General features: G+C 40.5%; 1 protein-coding gene across 1 annotated transcript in view; it reads right to left on the minus strand.

Annotated features, from left to right (window-relative positions):
* The window catches only part of Itpr (Inositol 1,4,5,-trisphosphate receptor), a 51607-nt gene that overhangs the window by 15405 nt on the left and 16526 nt on the right, over positions 1-19676 (minus strand). Inside the window, exons 3-19 of the mRNA XM_086968017.1 lie at positions 11393-11494; positions 10915-11002; positions 10244-10353; positions 9612-9846; positions 9083-9264; positions 7088-7229; positions 6528-6818; positions 6227-6313; positions 6034-6117; positions 4873-5038; positions 4043-4454; positions 3415-3730; positions 3014-3171; positions 2346-2626; positions 1141-1336; positions 718-925; positions 241-549 (exon numbers count right to left, since the gene is read on the minus strand). Coding sequence (XP_086824143.1) covers positions 241-549; positions 718-925; positions 1141-1336; positions 2346-2626; positions 3014-3171; positions 3415-3730; positions 4043-4454; positions 4873-5038; positions 6034-6117; positions 6227-6313; positions 6528-6818; positions 7088-7229; positions 9083-9264; positions 9612-9846; positions 10244-10353; positions 10915-11002; positions 11393-11494 — 3367 coding nt within the window. The remainder of the gene's footprint in view (positions 1-240; positions 550-717; positions 926-1140; positions 1337-2345; positions 2627-3013; positions 3172-3414; positions 3731-4042; positions 4455-4872; positions 5039-6033; positions 6118-6226; positions 6314-6527; positions 6819-7087; positions 7230-9082; positions 9265-9611; positions 9847-10243; positions 10354-10914; positions 11003-11392; positions 11495-19676) is intronic.

Consider the following 19676-nt stretch of genomic DNA (forward strand, 5'->3'; position numbering starts at 1 on the left):
ATATATAATGCGTTTTCGTTCCGAGAATTCGATTCTACAGTTTTATAAATAAGGATGCTTTGCAGCGCATGTAATCTGCAATAACTATTTACAAACACCATTTATATTTGATGCCTGTAAATAGTCTTCTTACTGTATCAGGCTCTAGGAGGTAACGGTATTTCTGCTACATTGCATACTTCAATAGGTGCTTTATAGAGTCGCTTTATGTACTTAGGACAGTCACTACAGACAGTTTACCTTAGCAGGCACAAGCATGGCATTGCTGAGGTTTATTGGCTGTCCATTTGGCGTGAGCACTCCCAGGGGAGCTTGATGCTGGGAGCGAGCCTTGAACACCCACAACTCGCTCTTTTCGACCAAGAGGCGCAATTCATCTAGATCGAGCTTTATTTGGTTGTAATTCTTTACATCCTGATCTGACACAAGCAGCTGGACCTGTTTAAATGCCTGTAGCACCTCTTGACGTTGGCTGAAGTGACGGAAGAGTAAGCGCAGGGCTCCGCTCACTAGCGGGGGATAGTCATGCATCGTGAGGTGAAGCAGGACCTAAGGATTGCACAACCATGAAAAAACTCAGCCTGTTATTAGTTTTTCGGCAAAAGAAGAGCTTATTTCTCTTTAACACAAGAAATATCCGAAGCAGAAAACGTATTAAGCACAACCTACTTCTGGAAGGTATGCAAATACCCGAGCAGAGTTTGATTTGAAGATTACCCTGAGAAATGTGCGTCCGCCTTTTCCATCCAGATCCACTTCTGTCGTATCCGCTGGACCTCCAAAGATGGCCTCGGCCTCCTTTGCTATTTTGGGCATATCCAAGCCTTTATCACCAATTGTCAGAGTGTCGTCCGCCGTATTCTTGTCATTTTTATCGTGTGAATCGTCGAATTCACGTTTGAAGATCGTCAACAAACCCGTAATCCTGGAAACGCACAACGAAACAAAAAGAGGCTCAATTAGTCCAAATCGCAAAACCTGGTTCAAATTCACACATTAGAACGAGAGTGATTCACACCTCGCCATGCTATTAGTAACCTAAAAATATTCACACGTAAATTTAACACTAACTTTGCTTGAGTGTCCCTTAAAGTGCATTTGTTTATACATAAAAACACAATAGTGACATCTACTCCTTGCCTGTAATCTAGTCTGACATCGAGGATGAACGAGAGTATTTCAATGATTTTTAATTTCGTATCCATCACAAGTGTATCCTTTGAAGACGGTTGTAGTGCACCTATAGCTGAAGGAGTTACGCCCATTGGAGAATTCGTTTTCGAGTTAGCGAGGTTGCTGTTTAGCAGGGATATCGAATCCAGGTTGGAGTTTTGCTCTACGATGAAAGAAAACATAATTCAATAGGTGAATTAAACGAAACGTTAAGGTATATGAGGACCAAATATTAGACAAAGCAGAAATATTTTACTCTTGTCTATATCCAATTAGTTAAACTTTCCACCACTGCTAAAGGCATATAATTAATAAGTATTGCAACTACAATCCCATTATTAAAGTGTTCCTTCTCGAGTAAGTTATTTGATGTTTACAAATAGGTGGATTAGTTATAACAAGCTGGGATTACAATGTAAATAGACATTTTTTGATGGTAATTTCAGATTAATTACGAAAACTTTAATTGATACCAAAACAATGGGTGCAAATGAAGTTGAAGTTTCAGGAGAAATAAAGGAAAATCCTTCTCCTGCTTAGATATATTTCATTATATACCAAATCAGTATCTTAAAGAAAAGATTCGCGTCAGACAGGTTCCACCAATCACTTTGATTGGCTAAAATTCGCAATTTATGTTAGCACCAGCTTCTAGCTGGCGGAAAACATCTACCAACGACAATGATTAGTTTACAGGTTCGATAATAAATTAAAAGCGTGCAAAAAAGCCGTTTTCGAAGATCTCAGTATTTTAATGCAGAAGTTAGAAGTTGTTTTGTAAAAAAGATCATTTATGCTATTTAATTGGCTCATTGTCATATGTTCTAACGGTCAGTCTTATTAGACTTTTTTTTTTAAAATAGAATTTTATCTTAATTTTTTACTTAATACCATAAGATGCAAATAGTGGCCGCGGGCTATTCTCTATTTAATCGAGCTTTCAATGAGCCCTAAGCATACTACTTTACCTACTGTTAAGTGCGAACTTATAAGTGGAACTCTTTCTTGACTTTGATCTCGATTCAGAGTTGATGCCACACTGAGTATACATCTATTACATGGAGCACCCTCGTAACTGGCGTAAACAAAACATATATCCGAATTTTTGTTTTCGTTTAAATATAACTTATCTCAAAATATATATAAATATACTTCGGGAGAGATAGATGTACCAGGATGGGTCGGGACTGTATTTTCAGGCACGCAGTCCAGAATGCCAAGAAGTGTTTTTGTAAGACGAAGAAGGTCGCTGAAGGAGTAAAAACCGAAATATATGAGTTCGCGAGCCAATTTAACGACTTCGTAAGTTAATTTGTTCTGCTCCCGATCGAAGAACGACCACACATGGCCGACCACATTACAGAGGTAGTCTTCTACAAACGTAATGGTCTTCTTAAATTTACGTTGCACTTCCTCCTTTTTAGTGATATCCGTATTTTTGTTTGCGTCGTAACTGCAAGTATTCATTTTCCCACAAACTGCATTAACATCAACGCTTTAACTTGGCCAACTGTGGACTGGATGAGGTTACGTTATTTATAAAGTAACACGATTATTTCACTTATATATAATATTTTATTTATGTTCTTACGTGTTTATTATACGTACATCGAAAGAGAATAGGAAAAATGATTTATGATGAGACTTATATAGCTGTGACGAATATCTAGCCACCAAGATTATCCATATGCATGCGCAAGTAATAGAAGTAGCTCGAAAATTACAAAATTGTACTCTGCTTGGAAATAGCAGCGTATGTACTAATGACAAAAAAAATAACGCGAGAAATGAGCGTGGTAACGAGGCACAAGTGGTAATACAGGGGATCAACGCGACTCACTCTTGAATGGAAAGCTGTTTGGGGATATCGCTCCACAACCGTGCGTACTTAACGGGCTGGATCTGCTCTTGCGGATCCCTGTCGACGTGCATGTGCAGCATGAGTCGGCAGAAGGCCGCCCGCAAGTCGTACGGAAGATTTTCATCCGCCATGCATTTCTAAATTTCAGTCCCGAACGTAATAAGGAGTAGATGTTAATTCAGGTACGACTAGTAAGCCTCCGAATCCTTGGTCGTTCCTAACAGCACTTGCCTTGTGATATGTGCTTATACAGTCTTTCATAACCACAATTGTTGTCCTAGGTAGTCACTACATTTGACTTTTCCCGTTATATTTAAATGACATAAGTCTATATCAATTGGTGGGCTATTGAATAGAATAAATAAGTGCCCACTACATACCTGAATAAGGTCGATATCGAGAATATGCGACAGTCTATTAATAGCGAGATATTGTCTATCGAGACACATTCCCGAAAAGAGATCAAGTTGATGACGGTAGTATTCGAGAATGCGAGCATCCTCGGCGCCTTCAGGATGAGCTCCAGAATTCTGTAGATATTCTTTAGCTGCCTGTGCTAGCGGTACAATGCCTTTACTTTTCTCGCCCTTGTCCCATGTCAAATAGACTTCGTCATCTTCTTCAACAGTGAGCAGGGGCTCTAGGTTGCGGCGGGATTCTACAGCCAACTCCACTTCTACTTGGTTCCGAATTAGTCTGAAGATTGTACCACCATTGAAAACTATATATTGTATATATAGTTTTATATATATATATATATTTTGCTACTATAATATCGGCATTTTAAGCTATAAGGCGCCCGTCCTTTGCTAAGCCCTGACACGTGAGACGTAAGACGTTAACCCAACTCGCAATATATTCAGAAGGCGTCTTTAATAGAGCTGAAAATGTTTACTTTCTTGCATGGTTACATTATTTATGTTAGACAGTACGAACCACTACGCCAACGCTGTGTCAGGGCAAAAATAAAAAAAAAAGGCAAAATTAATTCAAATAGACTTTTCTTGCCTGGTCTCGATAAGAATGTCCGAGTTTTCGTCGCTGAGGACGCTCTTGCAAATTAACTCTTGTGTGACCGGTATCGCGACCCGTTTGGAAATGCAAAGATCGGAAAGGTAATCAAGAAAGCGAGATTCGCGGTTCTTGCGTACAAGTGATACGAACGTCTCGATCTCTGATGCGCCAATGTGCTTTTCAAGCAGCTTACGATTTGAGTGTAGCAGCGCTGTGATTGTATCCTCGGCAAGGACGTCATAGCCGATCTGTTTCTGCATAAAGCCGAACCATTTGGCGATGTATTCTTGATTTTTACGGTACTCCTGTTGTGATAGTCGAAGCACCCGATAGCATAGACGGCAGATGTATTTGTACGATGCGTGACGAGGGTCGGCCAACTCGTCCATGCGAAGCATTGGTCCACCTGCAAGAACAGCTTACTCACTACATATGGTCGGTTTTCAGGTACAGTATGCCTTATGTATTTATGCAGAGACACAGGGGTCTATCCATTTCAGCACGGCATCGTAAAGTGTTGCTATTCTACGACGATTACCGGTAAAAGGAAATGCTCGTACGGTACGCCGTCAATAACTACTCACTGATCTTTACTATAAGATTCAGTGCTATATTTATAAAGCTGGCCGGAAATTGAAATATTTCCAAAGACCGACGATGTTTTGAGTGAAAACAAAGAGTAGCAATAGTTTATAGATATTTTAAAACAGAAAGTTCGGAAAAAGAACATTAGGAAGAAAGGGTCTCATAGACAACAAGACGTTTAGTTGTCCCGTTTAGCCACTCAGAGCATCTACTATAGCCTATATGTCAATGACACCTACCCGCTTTGTCTTCGTTGAACGGGGCCTGTAGAATTTTGAATAGCTGCTTAAGTATATTCTGTTCACGTAGCAATTTCTGTCGCTCCCGATTAGGTTCATGAACAACCAATTCAAGAGCGTCGCCTTTTTTAGGGTCGTTTTCTTGATTTGCGGTAAAGTAGATAATCTGCGAACACACCTAAAGGTCAATGAGGCACCATGAGGCTCTAAACATGCAAAGCGACGGCACAAGCACAAGACAACAATATAAAGCAAATTGCCCTGTCGCAAAACGATTAAACGCATGCAGGTTGCAATAACGATGCCAGATCTACATCTTTCCAGTGTTACCCGACAAAACCCAATGGTGAATCGATTTAACCCAGCGCAATGAAAACAGGCAACGGAAGTGCACTTTGATTAATTTTCTATAAGGAGAATGGATCGCCAAGTGAAAAAGGCTCAGGGGAATTGGCTTAGTTCCAATTCGACTCATTATTATTATTATTATTATTATTGTGAGGTTAATTTTCTTTTTTACGACCGAGCTACTTCCGGCGTTTCCGCAAGCACGTTAAATTAAATCTATATTAACACTTCCAGCCATCGCTAGAGCCGTAATAGCCCACACGCATATATATATATATATGCGAACGAGTTACAGCCAAAGATGGGTAATGTGTAGCATCAAACGGCCACCGCTGCATTTCAAATTTACTCTAGATTTATGCCACTAGCTAGATACGAAAGTGGTAAGTTATTATTATTTTTTGCTTCCAATAGAGCAAGTATATGTACATACAAAAGAAACAAGAAGAAAGAAAGATAACCAAGAAAAGCAGACAAGAATTACATGACTGTATTGGGTAACACGACGGATTATGTCTAAATCAATGAGGAGGCCATGAAACAACACATGGAGTTCAACCGGACAGAAGAAAAGCCTATAGTGAAATCGAATGATAAACAGAAACGTAGGTATATTAGAGAGTGGAGCTAATTGTCCGTTACGGGAAACAGTGATAACATCAAGTCTTCCCATAGGAATAGTCATGTGACTGCAGACTCTTCTGAGCGTATGGGGCTCAAAGAGTAACTTGGTAAATTCTACGCCCAAAACGCAGCGATAGCCGAATTCAAGACCATGCTCCTAAATATCTTTTACGAGCCTTGACAAAATACCTCTTGTAATAGCTGGGTCGCAGTTTTGCGCTCATTTTGAGCAAAATCAGCACTTTCGATAGCAGTTGCAATTTTCTGTAGAACCTGAAACGGAACATAAGACATACCGTTTAGAATACGTCGGATTATGGAATAAAATCTACTCAGATATTTCTGCCGCATGCAATCCAGCAAATCATTATTACAAACAAACCTTGCAGGCGTCATTAGCAAAATCGAGGTCACGCACTTCAGAAGCCGATACAGGTACGATTGCGAACGCCTCTTTGTCTTCCTGCAACTCAAAATGTTTGGTCTTAGTGTATGACTCTCGTCGATAAGGCCACTGGCAAGTAAAATGTTCGCGGTAAACAAGTTTTGCCTTTTGAGAAAAGGTTCCCTGAGTTAAATCCCGTCATAATTGGCCTCCGTAACTAATGAGATCGATAAGCAATCAGTTAAGAATTCTACCGAGCGTTCGTAAACAAACAATTTTTTAATATTCTTGCCTTAACACAGGCGCACCCGACGCGCATCATGACGGGCTTATCCTCATTCTTGTCAATAGGTATCGTGGTTGAATGAACCCACGACGATGTACTGACATGATGAAGTCGTACATAGGACGATGTCGGTACGAGGCTGTCGCAGCGCGAGAAAGTCGTGGCATCTAGCTCGAAGATCGTCGACGCATCTCGACAATCGCTAACGGCCACAAGCCGATAGAGGTGATTACTCGCTGCACCACGGAGCTTCGCTCGCATCGCATCTGGCGTTTCATCATCATCAATTTCAGCTGCCAGATACTGATGCAAAGAAAGGACAAGCACACGAATAATTCACCGAGTCGGTTAATAAGTCGGATTCGATAATAAGCCGGTTCATGGAAGTTGTCAATGGGTGAGAATGCGTAACTAGTAGTTCTGCAGAAACTATACAACATGAGTCTTTTTCACTCATCTGTATTATATGTAATTATCAAACTGCTATGATCGTTTCCTAAAGGATTTCTATAGCAAACGAGGTTATTAAGGTGTATTATTTCAGCGACAAAAAAGTGTTTTGACCAGCTTACTTGTCCAGTAGCAAGGTGCTTAAACCTGTACAGGCTGGACCAGTGACCTGCGCCTCCTCGGCAGGGATCGTAGTGAACTACTTCCACCTCCCATAGAGCTTTCGAGCTCGTTGCAGCTGCCGCTGTTGTGCGGCCCGTCGTCCTGTTTTGTTGTGCGGAGAAAACAATCCATATACTCCTCGTCTAATCATCAATCGGTACAATAAGCGTACACATGCAATATATATATATATATATATATATGTACTATAACGCTGTGATTTCTTGTACAATGGAGCTATTGACCATACATAGGGTCTTAGATATTGCGTAGAGAATATGGGAGCAGTACCCAGAATGACTAACCAGTTTTTCTTCGTTTACGTATTTAACACAGGTCCAAAGTCTTACCAAACGTTTTTTCCTCGGGGGGAAGCGAGCGGGGATTTACAATTAGTTGCGGATATGCTAGAAACATAAGTGGGCTACCTTCTATTTTCACAGCGCATTGCGCTGCATCGTTGAAGATTAAATATGTGCTTTTTATATAGCCGCAATAATACGACAGTACCTGCGTCATCGGTCGGGCAACAGACGTTTACCTACTTGCAAGTGTATATATTGTTTATAATGTTACCTATGTATAGACGGCGACCTATTTAAACGGCTAGGCCAGCCAGTGCAAAAGTATTCTTTTAGAGTTCAGCGGCCTGTTTTTTTTACCTGCAGCTTTCGTACCGCCAAATGGTGTTTGAAAATTTAGTAACATTTCAGAAAACCGACGTTTTCATTGAATAACGAATGCTTTCTGGAAGCACAGAAAAATTCATGGAATAACCTAAGCATCTTATTTTGTTTTGTTGCTTGTACACTTATTACGGATCTGAATTAAACAAGGCCGACACAATCTGTCCTAATCGTTCCACTTAAATCGGCACCGCTCGTTACGATAAACAAGTTTGTTAATGCAGCTCTTCTGCTAGGGAAATTTAACTTCAGGCCCAATCAATTGTTACCGGTAAATCGGTATATGGAGTGTATCAAAGAAGAAAAGAGTAACTATCCCATTGTAACGTGGAAATAATTGCATTAGTACATAGGATGAACGCAGCCGTAGTAAACAGATAGTTTGTGCTTTTATGGCAAAGGAAACCGAGGTATCTCTCCATCTAATCGAGTGCTTTGTGTTAAAATCAAGTAAACACGTTAAAACGAAGATGGAGCTTTGTTTGTTGCCATTGGCCTCTTACTTTCAGCAGCGCGTGTCAGAAATCGGATTTTAACCATCTAATCCTTCTTTGTTTTGCTAGACTGAACAGATTGAGCACACTGTGGGTGAATGAAACGCTTGTGGTCGCTTGGATGCATATGCGACTCGGCCGTTACCTGACACTGCTTATCAAACCTAAACTCGGAAATCTTCAAGGATTGTCGCGCCCCTGTCTAATCACAATAGTGCCCTCTGAAATCCTTCAACGGAGATTATAATGTTGCGAGGCATTAATTTCTTTAATAGCTAGCAAAGTGCCTGTGTTTAAATTGCATCTCTCTCCATAGTGGTGGATGATAGCATTGTGTGTAGAGACATTGCTGCTGCCTGTCCATCTATCGGTAAATATTGAAAACAATAATAAGAAGCCTTCTATAAGCTCTTTAAACAACGTACATCGTTAGCAAGATTGATGTCTTTTATACTGAATGCCAGTATCCAATATCTAAACAAGGAACATACTTCTTCATCTGTTAAACAGCTGTCAAGCGAGCAGTGAACGATGCCTCGAGAAGATAACGGCCAACAACATGAACTTGTTCAAAACATAGATAAGTGAATGATTTAGCGACGTCGAAACCCAGCCAGCCTTGTTAGAGCTATATAACAATAGGAGTAATTAGAATCCGACAAAAAATTACATAAACGTTCATAGCGCTTGATTAATATGGGATTAGGCCACGCTATGAAGATTGCGCCCTAGGTTGGGCACATTGGCATAGGCTACCTCTCCGATGTGTGCTCACCTGAGAAAGACGTATTGTTTCTTTTTGAATTCATCCATAGTGAGGAATTTTTCTTGTTCCGCATGAAACAGTCGCACTACATCGCCCCCTTTTAAAACGTCCTCTATATTCTCTTTGTAGTCCATGAACAGCGAGATCTTCCATGACGTTTGACACACCTCCGACCCAGAAACAGCATTCACCTACATTATTCGTAGTTATTTGTTAAACGCTTTCCCTTATCGAAATGGACAGTATCTTAGGTAGCGAAACTGACTGAACAAAAAGAAAATCTGTTAATGGCTGTTAATTGTCATGCTTGTTCGTATCAGTCAATAATAATTACAGCGTAAAACAAACAGCTAAACTTCTGAGTAATAGTGCACGGGCGCGAATAGATCTGATCGAGCATTCTCAAACCGAATGGTCGTAGACCAACCTTCAAAGGAGAGCAAACAGTACGGACCGAATAGGATAGACAAAAGTAATTTCGGGTTGAGTTTACTTTAGGTAAGTCTTGCCCGACGGAACAATCGCCTGTGTCACCTACCTCTTTGCATCCGGGGTGATCGGGAAGTTCGAAGGAAGACACGTGCAGCGGCTGCGTGGCGTTGACCGCCGTCAAAATAACTTTGTCTCCAACGACTACATTGTCCCCGGCCGTTCTTAGCTTGTAGAAGGGCATTATGTAAAACCATGAGCCTTCGTTTCCGTTCGAGTCCAACATCATCCGCATGGCGTTCTTCTCTAGCAGAGCAGGCAAACGTTTATTCACGGTCAGATACCTAATCGTGAACAGAGTCACAGGCGAACCGCACCGTTTTTCAGAAAGCGCAATAGAATCATATAACAATCATAGATAGAACAAGCTTTTCCATCGTTGCGGAGTGTTGAGTTCCAATATCTCTATGGGCCGTCTATTATTTAATAATTATGGAAAAACAGTAGATTCGTAAAAACAATATCATTCACCACCCTCATGCTGTTCAGTGACATGTGCGATATTTAGTTCCATTGTTTTTTTTCCTTTCACATGCCGGATCTAAACCTAAATGGACATACTCGCACAAGGACCACATTAGCAGGCGCAGCACTACCTAATGAAGCCATAATAGTTGAACAGGCATATATCTGCGAAGGGAGCAAAGGTTGGTCAAACCGTAGATCCGAAATACTTCTCACTTGTTAGATTTCAGATGTAAAAGCTGAATCACTTGTCCGTACTGCACTTTACTACCCTCCATCTTGTTATTTTCAGTTTCGTTCTGTTTCCGCTCCAGGTCCGCTGCGTGCTGCAATGGGAATAAAAGACGCGTGCTTGTTTCTCTATTTTGCAATAGACACGTAGCGCATATGCACGATTAATCGGCACAACACACAAGACTAGCTTGCCGAATACATCTATATAGTTCTTGATGTCCTATTGGACATTGAAATATTCCAAATAGCAAACAGTATTTTACAGCAAAAAAGTGTCTCCTTGCTTAACATTTTACGGAAGTCGCACAAATTATAAGCAAATATATAAAACCATAAGGCACGCGACAATTCCAGCGCACCTATTGTTTTGCGAGAATAAATTTTAATTGAGCAGACGAAAGGATTTAGGACAAACTATGCGACTGCGTCAAACAGTTGAATTCATTAAAATGTATGTCGCAAAAAATGACATTATAAATTAACGAGTTAATACATTTTAGTCTTAATGAAAGGATATAACGGTTAAAATGACTACACATTGGCCTTGCCGCAACGATTTTTAGCAAAGCTTCTTGCAAAAATTTTCCCCAAGCTCGAAATGGTGGTACTTCGCTTGATCTATCATCCATGCATAGACCCGAAGGTTATCTTACCTTAAGTTTCATAACAAGCAGTGGTTCGGTTTCCTTCGAAGAACTAGAGGACTGTGCCGCCTTCCAAAACTGCTTCTGGGCCGAATACCTAAAGAAGATTAAGCGAAAGGCAATAATGATCATTCGGTAACGTTCCTAATTGACCACACGCATATCCAGATACGCTCAGGCAGCCATATACGACGTGAATAAAATTGGCGTGGCCAAGTCTTCATAATGACGCTACCTGACGTATTAGACAACATTAAAATTAAAGGGCTTTTTATGAAACGAAAGTATAATAGCAGCAAAAAAACGAATTATCGACATCCTCAATACTATGAGAGGCCTTTCCTTAGTCTTCGACGGTTCACTAGCTACATTAGAGCTGTCGAAAAAAGGTACGTTACTCCACAAAAAGCTGACAGGCATTATATTTATAACAAGAACATAGTAACAATTACATCATTACAATTATCCTTTCAGCAATACGACTCACCTGTTCATGGGGCACACTTTAAAGCAACAATCACGAAATTTGCGAGGGGGATTCGATAGGTCCCCTGCCGACGGGTTCACTACGCAGCGGTCATCTACCAGACTAAAACATAAGAAAACAAAGGAGAATGTCATTTCTAACAACGACATCTCAACAAAAAAAAATCGACGGAACACATATATGATAAAAAAAACTGTTCCAAGTTGTTGATAAATGAATACTTTTTAGTAACAGACAGCATGAACCCCAAAAACTAGCGTCGTACAATTTCCGTAAGTTATAAACACATCAATTAAGGTTTATGTAATTTTTACGTTAAGTATCATTTATACACGTTATAACAAATAAAGATCAATGAGAAACAAATTTACGCCTTCATTGTCAACGCAAGATTGCTGATTAGCACATTTGTTTTTTCAATCCGAATTTTCCTCTAAATAGTACTGTAGCATGTTTATTTGTTCACCGAAGGAGATAGGTGGCGTATCGAAAAGATACTACCAAACAAAACCTTTTTTAGCTCGATCAGCATACGCTCTCCGGATAAAACTAATCACTTCAATGATATTACTGGTTGCATCGAAAAACAACGATAACCCTAGCGGGTTCGTCGCCTCGTGATAGCTAACCGAGAATGAATAGCCAAACCCGCCAATTCATTTTTAAAATTTTTGTCGAAGTCCAACTATCCACTACCAAATTTAAAAAAATATCTGCCAGTGATCGCTCTATCCACAATGCTATCAATGGATTCAACGATACGTTTACTGTGGATTTGTAGTATAAGCGCAGGTTGATATGGCGCCATCTACATAAGAAATTCCACAGTGCATCGCGTTTGACCCATAAAAATCTGCACAAAAAAGACGTAGCACGTTCTAAGATTGCAATATGAAAAGCAGGATAAATACGATAGAAAATTGCAGACAGCGAAAGATGACATCTGCGTCGTCGTATCAGACGTCAACGAACTAGAAAATTACTCGTGTTTACCAATGAAGCTTGTAACAGATGGGCTTCAGTGCAACAATATATACCTATTAACTTGCAAAGCGCACAACAATGAGGTCAGTAACGAAACTAACTACGCATGTGGCGCCTTTATACAACTCTTAATTAATACCTCGTAGTAACGCTGATCAGTCTTATTTAGGTGGGCATCCAATTTATACTTCTTCATAATAATAATATTTCTATACACTGAATAGTCGACTGAAAGAAGTTTGTAGATCTATAAAACTCTTCTTTTTGAACATCATTTATCGAAATCAGACAGGCATGCAAGTGTACTGGCTACATTTAGAGTCGGGGTAGATAAACATTATGAGGACCTGCCGCAATGCGAAAGCAGTGCGGAAGGCTGTCCTTGAGAAAGCAATACGCTGCAAAACGCTTCGGAGAATTTGTGAAAGATATCCTTCTGCAGAAACAGCAGCGTTAGAACTTCTGCGAATGGTTAATCGTCCGTGGTGCGTTGCATAAGAAGCTAATGCGTACTCGGAAGTGAACGATATCGTAGTTAACTTCAATTAACTTAAATTACTACTTATTCATTCATCATTACATTGCCACTTACCATAAGAGCGTATCTCATAACGTTTGCACTGACAGCTTCTTAACTAGGCTCTACGACAGGCTTGAATAGGAAAGGTAACTTACGGAAACGAACTTTTCAGCAATACCCCAGTTCATGGACATGCGTTCCTCTGTCATCAGATGTAGGCACAAACCAGATTGAAACGCTGCTTGCATAGGCCCAAGGAGAAAAAAGGCTTTGAAATACTGTGCAACAAATAAGCTAACACACATGTATCGCGTATGACACATGTGACATCATATCACATTTAACACTTATTACAGACGAAATTATTTGTATGACAAGCAGCCAGCATGTTTCGTCCACCCACACGCGCATAGTAGACTCTGACCATTGCTTTGTCTGAGGCCTTTTTTACTAACTGCGCTGGATTCTTTATGCCCCCATATCTGAACCCGTAGCGAGTTCAAAGGCAAGAAAGAAAATTACAGGGGCGATGATTGGGGCAGAATACAATACAGTAGCGAACATAAATAAATCTAATAAGTGAGGCTTACTTGCAACAGTTCTTCAAATTTTTTTGAAGTACAGCATCTTGGGAGCTGAAAATTCCGTTCGGATAAGGGATCTAGAACTAAATACGACGTAAAACAAGGGACGCTCTAGTTATGCTGTCTTATGGCGTCTATTACTTATTGGCTTAGTCTAATTTTAAAGCAAAACAATGATCGTATTCAGTACCAATAAACCGAATTTCCAGCCAATTTAATATCATACCCTGTAACAGAGTTGAGATTTGAAAATAAGCGCGAAATCCAAAACGATTTCTAATTATATTTCGTATAAACCTGCAGTATATAAGCATACGTCATTGCGAACACTCGTAACGTATTAGTTTGTCACTAGTAAGTGTTTTTGGGTTCACTGAAATGACTAACAGATAACAGTTGTCAGACACTGCCACTCGCACCGAAAAGTTATGATTATTATTATTTTTATCCATCTGTAAACAAAAGAGCTTACAATACATGATCTATTTTAGATAAGCTACGTTTGATGATATATCGAGATTAAGCGTCCTTTTACTTAAGCGTAAATGTAATCGCACACTGGTCACGTCTAGGTCAAGATGTATGGGTCAGACTGTACGTATGGCCGTAACCAGGTCTTGAAAAATATAAAGATCGTAGATCGTTAACTGCTTTTCAGTTTTAGTAAACAAATCTTTTGTTATTCCATCCGCTGCATTAGCGATTCTCCAAAGCAGAACCCTGCCATACATAGACACAGTCTAAATCAGCCTTGCAGTCCTGCCTCACACTTTTTGGCACATCAACCGCTTCGGCCATTTTGGATGATACCGGGATCTGGGTCAATGGGCTCTACCCAGAATGAACTATGGCGGATTGCCCTGCTCACTACCACAACAACGGCTTCGGTTGACGTGTTCATTTTCCTAAACAGCGAGGCAGTATATCTCGGTGGTCTGCTCGGTAGTAGTTCGATCCTACGGGCTCTGATATTACTCACTAATTTCGTGCTCAGGTGCAATCTTAGTCATCCATAGAAGCAAATTTATTATGTCAGTACGGTGTAGGTAAGAGTTTCGAATATTACCTACTAGTTTTCTATGCAAATTGTTCGATATAAAATACTGCCGGACTCCTATGGGCTATCGGAAAAAATACAATTCGATCTGGATTATTAGTAAGTACTCGATGTATCGCGCAACTTCATCTATTGGGTCTCATCTCCTATTGACATCACTTCGAAGTAGTTTCACACAGAACAGTTTTAAGCGACCCACACAACGCCAAAACAGACTTTAAAGGGAGCATTTTTTTTCTATTTCCTGTTACTTCAGCATTCAGAGTCTTCGGGAGTTGGTTTGTCAACCCACTTAGTTCGGCCAACGGTTCATTCGTTTTTCTGGTTAAGGGCGTGTTTTAGCGTATATGTCATAACTGAGTCTGTACTATGTAAGACCTACTTGAAATTAAAAAAAAAGAGACTCTCCATTGTATAATCGTGTTTTGTTATTTGTTATGAAATTACCCGTAGCTGTTATAATCAGATGTTTCATGATCATCCCATTCGTCCGCCTCAGGCCGCCTGAGCCCCGAGCACGTCCAGTTCGTCGAATGCCAATTTTTTTTTTTGATGAAGTATAAAAACTACCAATACGCTAGATATGGAATAAATATTTTTCGGATATCTAGTCCTAGGCATCGATGATTCTCATAGACAATTATACGCAATTGCGATTATTGTATGGTGTTTTTGTAAACCTAGTGGTTTACATTAAGGCCAAAATCATTGAATCGAAAAGTGAGCACGTTTTAACGTGCCACGTGCGTATGATGAATCAGGCAGAATCAGAACTTTTGGCTAACTTTTAAACGTAATTTGTTGATCAAGTATATAGATGTTTGTAGATTAAAAGATGTGAAGAAATAGTGAAGAGGTAAAATAAGTTCTTGAGAACAGCGAGATGGGGTTTAATAATGATAATAGCTGAGCAATGGGTTTAAGGTGTGCTGATGTTTTTTCAGTGTTGATCATGTTTATTTGCTAGTTTCATAGTAGAATGTAGTTAACTGGCAGTCAACTTCGAAGCGGTTTTGTGACATTTGACGGCATGCTATCTAGACCTATTCTGGCGTCTTACTATCCTCACCTACAAGAGTCATTTACGTTTTATCTTGAATATCGATGGTTTCAGCTTTTTTCCATCTACATGATTACATAAAAGTATTCACCATAATAGAATAACTTGAGATAAAATTAAATCTACTTTAATGACCCTTCAGTCTTAGATAGACACATTTACCTGAAACAAATCTCGAATGAACTTGCATCTGCTAAAATTCATTTTATTTACTACATTCTTTATTCGTATGTTCGATACGTTGCTGGCTCCCTTCGAAACGAGATTTATTGTTTCCACAAACTTTTTATTTAACTCCTTAATAATGTCTTGCCTGCACCAGTCGCTGAATGGTCAGGGCACTTGCATATGCAAGACGTCTGATCAGCATTACCCCTTTACCTGTTGTCTCACGTCATTTGCTTGTCATAGTCAATATTCTCACTTGTTCTGGTCTTTGATGATAATCTTTATATAATAATGGCAGGTCACGTAAGCGTCTCTAGTATACATATATACATTATATAAGGTAGCGTGGGTTAACTCGAACGCTGTTCGCGCACACACTCCGTTAGTGCCGTTCAACACCCATATGGTTTTCTCACTATGATAAAGTGCCTACAAGCAATCTCTGTCCTCACTGCTGTGCCGAGTCAACTCGTTGCTTCCATTCCAACCCGGTAACGATAAGTTGTCAACCGGTTTACGCCGAACCAACGATAGCCGTAACAGTGTTCAGTGAATGAAGTCAGTACCAGGCGAACATGACCATAACGGTTAGTGACATATAGGCCAGTTGGCAGACTTCCAGCTGCAGGCCGGACCGGACCAGCAAAAAGACGGCGGCCGCGACAGCGGCAGCATAGCAGAAGATCACCCTCATCCCTCTCACCCTTCCTTTGCGTGTCCTAGAGAGGGCCGCTGTCCTGCGCTCTTTTACTGTCCCTCTTGAAGCGACCAGATAGAAAAGGATGAGTAAACGATGGCAATGCGGGGGAATTCCGCCTCAAAGCAGAACGTTACTTAGACGACAGCAGCAGCAGCAGCAGCATTAAAAAAGATAATTAGACCGCTTCCGTCGATGCCCTAAAAGCATTCACTCTATCTGCCCCTGTATCGCGTCTTGCTTGTGTAGGGATAGCGATAGCAAGTACCAGGGAATTAGCTATCAAGCGTCAGCGATTTGGAGGGCGTGCGTCTGAAAGTGGTTCACATGCTTCCTACTTGAACAACCACTATATCCATACTGCGTACCTCGGTAGCTATAGAACTTCTGGAACGTTTATGTATGACAGTCATAACGTTCACAACAAGAGTTCTCCTTCGATTTCCTCAGACAGAATCGCAGACGGGAGGTTTAAAGCAGCTTCTGCTGCGACCGTTGAACGCGGCGTTGATTATCGCATCTGTCACTTTCGCTACGATCAGTCCTCTTCTAACGTGCTCTGAGGGAGGCGGGATGTAACGAAGGACCCCGTAGATAAACGGTGCGCGTTTAGTATGTTGTAACCCATTGAACGATCGAACTGGATGTGGCACGACAACACGTTCGCAATCTGAATATGACGGAAGCAATCAGATGACTGTCGTCATCAAGTCTTCGGGAGAAACCACAGAACGGACTGAGCGGATGTCTAAAGACATGTCACTCACCTATTGATCCCTGTCACATTATTATTGCGTTAGAGCGGCTTATAATCAGTAGAATACTAGTATCGTATATATTTGATTAGCTACGAATAAAACGATGCAAAGATAGCGAATAATCGTAGCACTTTGTTAGTTAGATTTAAGGCTCAAGGACAAAAGAAGATACACCAAGAACTAACTCAGCCTCCTTAAGAATAAGGCTAGTCGAAAACATAAACGTAGATGAAGTCGACAGCACAATAAAGCGTTATGTGAAAGCATGGCAAAGTACGCGACGGCCCAGGAGTAAAATGCCAAGGCCAATCACCGGAGGTATCAAGGAGTTTCAAGCTCCCGGCTACCTTTTCGAGCGTCAGGAAAAACTTACGTGCAACGATTTATGTAAGGATCAAGGTTTAGAATAGAATTAGGTTCGTTTCACTCGCCTCCTTGCTTTTCTCGCCTCGGTTCTACAGTCACTAGTAGAGACTGCATTGAAATTTCGTCAACGTCTAGGTTCGTTGACCTCCTCCCTAACCCCCCTCCCCCTCCCGCCCCATATGCTACTGAATTGATCAGCATGAGACGAAACAAATGGAACTCCCGCACAGTCCACAATATTTTGTTTCATGAAAGGATCGTATATTTTCCGATGCAAACTTTTTAAGAACTATTTAAGAGAGCGTATTTCGCAACTAAAAGCAGTAAAATAGCGTACTTCGTATCAGATCTCAGTACGTAATTTATTAGGGCTATATATATATATATATATATATATATCTATATATATATATTACGATACATGTTGTGATCAAACAATCGTCTAACGTTAATGAGTTAACGTTAATCAGATAAACATCTCGAGTTTACCATTAAAAGCAAACAAATAGATTAACGTCGACCTACTTGAGCGTGTTGGTCGGATTGAATTAGATTCGTCTGCTGACTATACTTATTTCCAATAGATATCAACAAACATGCTTGCTGCTCCTTCGGAGACAAAGCCGACCGTAAAACAGTCGCAACGCGCTCTACCTCATCCTTAGAACTATCAGTTATAATAGTATTTAATACTTAGTGTACTGAAGTCAACACCTGAAATTGCTTTCTTTTTTCAGCTAGGTACCAGGGTGCTTCGACGAGGACAAAATTCACATACAGAGTGACTTTCTTGATGGGACATGACCCGAATGACTAAACCTTTGACAGTGCGATCGAAAAGTAAGTTACGCTGTAGGAGCACTTCTTTTTTCGCTTATGTCGCGGTCGGTATGGGCAAGTTTGATAAACCTTAATCGTTGTGAAACTATTTGGCCTAGGCCTTTATATATAAGCGTATTCTGTCACACTGTACGTTGTTAATGTAACATTCGACGATGATCTTTATTACATTACATTTAAATTATGTATTGAGACGTTCTGCTTGAAAATTTACAACTGAATTTACCTGCAGGAAGTTATCTAGGTAGATACATGACCGTTTATTAGACTACAAATTACTTAGTAAGCTGTGCACCCTTTTCAAAAAACAAGACACGGAATTGTACGAAAAACAATATTAAAGTTCACGCACATGCCATCAATGTCAGTGATAAAAAGTGTTAGGTTTCTCAAGATCGCTAACGGTAGAACCAAAGCTCTAGTGGCAAAGACCTTAAGAAGTTCCTGCGACAGGCCGCCCCCATTAACGAGTCGTTGCTGTCCTGTATAACACCGAGGCTACGACAAGGCTTCAGTTATAGGTCTTTTTTGTTTCTCGAGGTAAAGAGAAGGTTCCAGCGAGGTGCATCGAAAAGCACGAATATTACTGTTACTAATAGCATAAAACACACATTTGTTGCGACCAGTTCATTCCCCCTCATCTAGCTTCTACGGTTTTCGCTTCATCCTGATGCGTATAATATACGCCGAGCAGCGTAACAGGTTTGGCAAGCGAACTTAAATAATAATAATCACAGTAATCACTGAAAAAATACGTCAGCTCTGATTATGAAATTCTGCTAATAAAACAAGGTCCGTGAGAAGGGTCGGCCGCAGATATGAAGATACGAAGCGTCGGTATATACACAGTCTTGTTGCCACGCCCTCGATCTCAGGCGCACGTTGGTAAGCCGTAGTTGGTAGGTAGCACTGAAAAGTAGAAGAGCTCACTCGTGGAGGCGTGTGGCCTCGCAGCTTCACCCACTTTTCCATTGGATAACTTGCGAACAAGATCGAAAAGAGACTGATGGGTGCGCAACGTCAAGCTACAGTAGACTCGAAAATCGAATTGAAAAAACAGGCCTTGCCTAATCTCAGCTTTATTCTACGGCATTCATTTTTTGGCACTACGGCTAATATTTTGTATTAATTAAATATATTTTCTGCCGAGCGTAAAAAAGTTTGGTATATCGGTTGTTGAGTTAACAACACATTGATATACAGGATAGCTGTATGTAAGCGTGAACTCTGCTGCTAATAACAGAAAAACA

This window comes from Varroa jacobsoni, unplaced genomic scaffold, assembly GCF_002532875.2.
Source record: "Varroa jacobsoni isolate VJ856 unplaced genomic scaffold, vjacob_1.0 scaffold_367, whole genome shotgun sequence".
Lineage (NCBI taxonomy): Eukaryota > Metazoa > Arthropoda > Arachnida > Mesostigmata > Varroidae > Varroa > Varroa jacobsoni.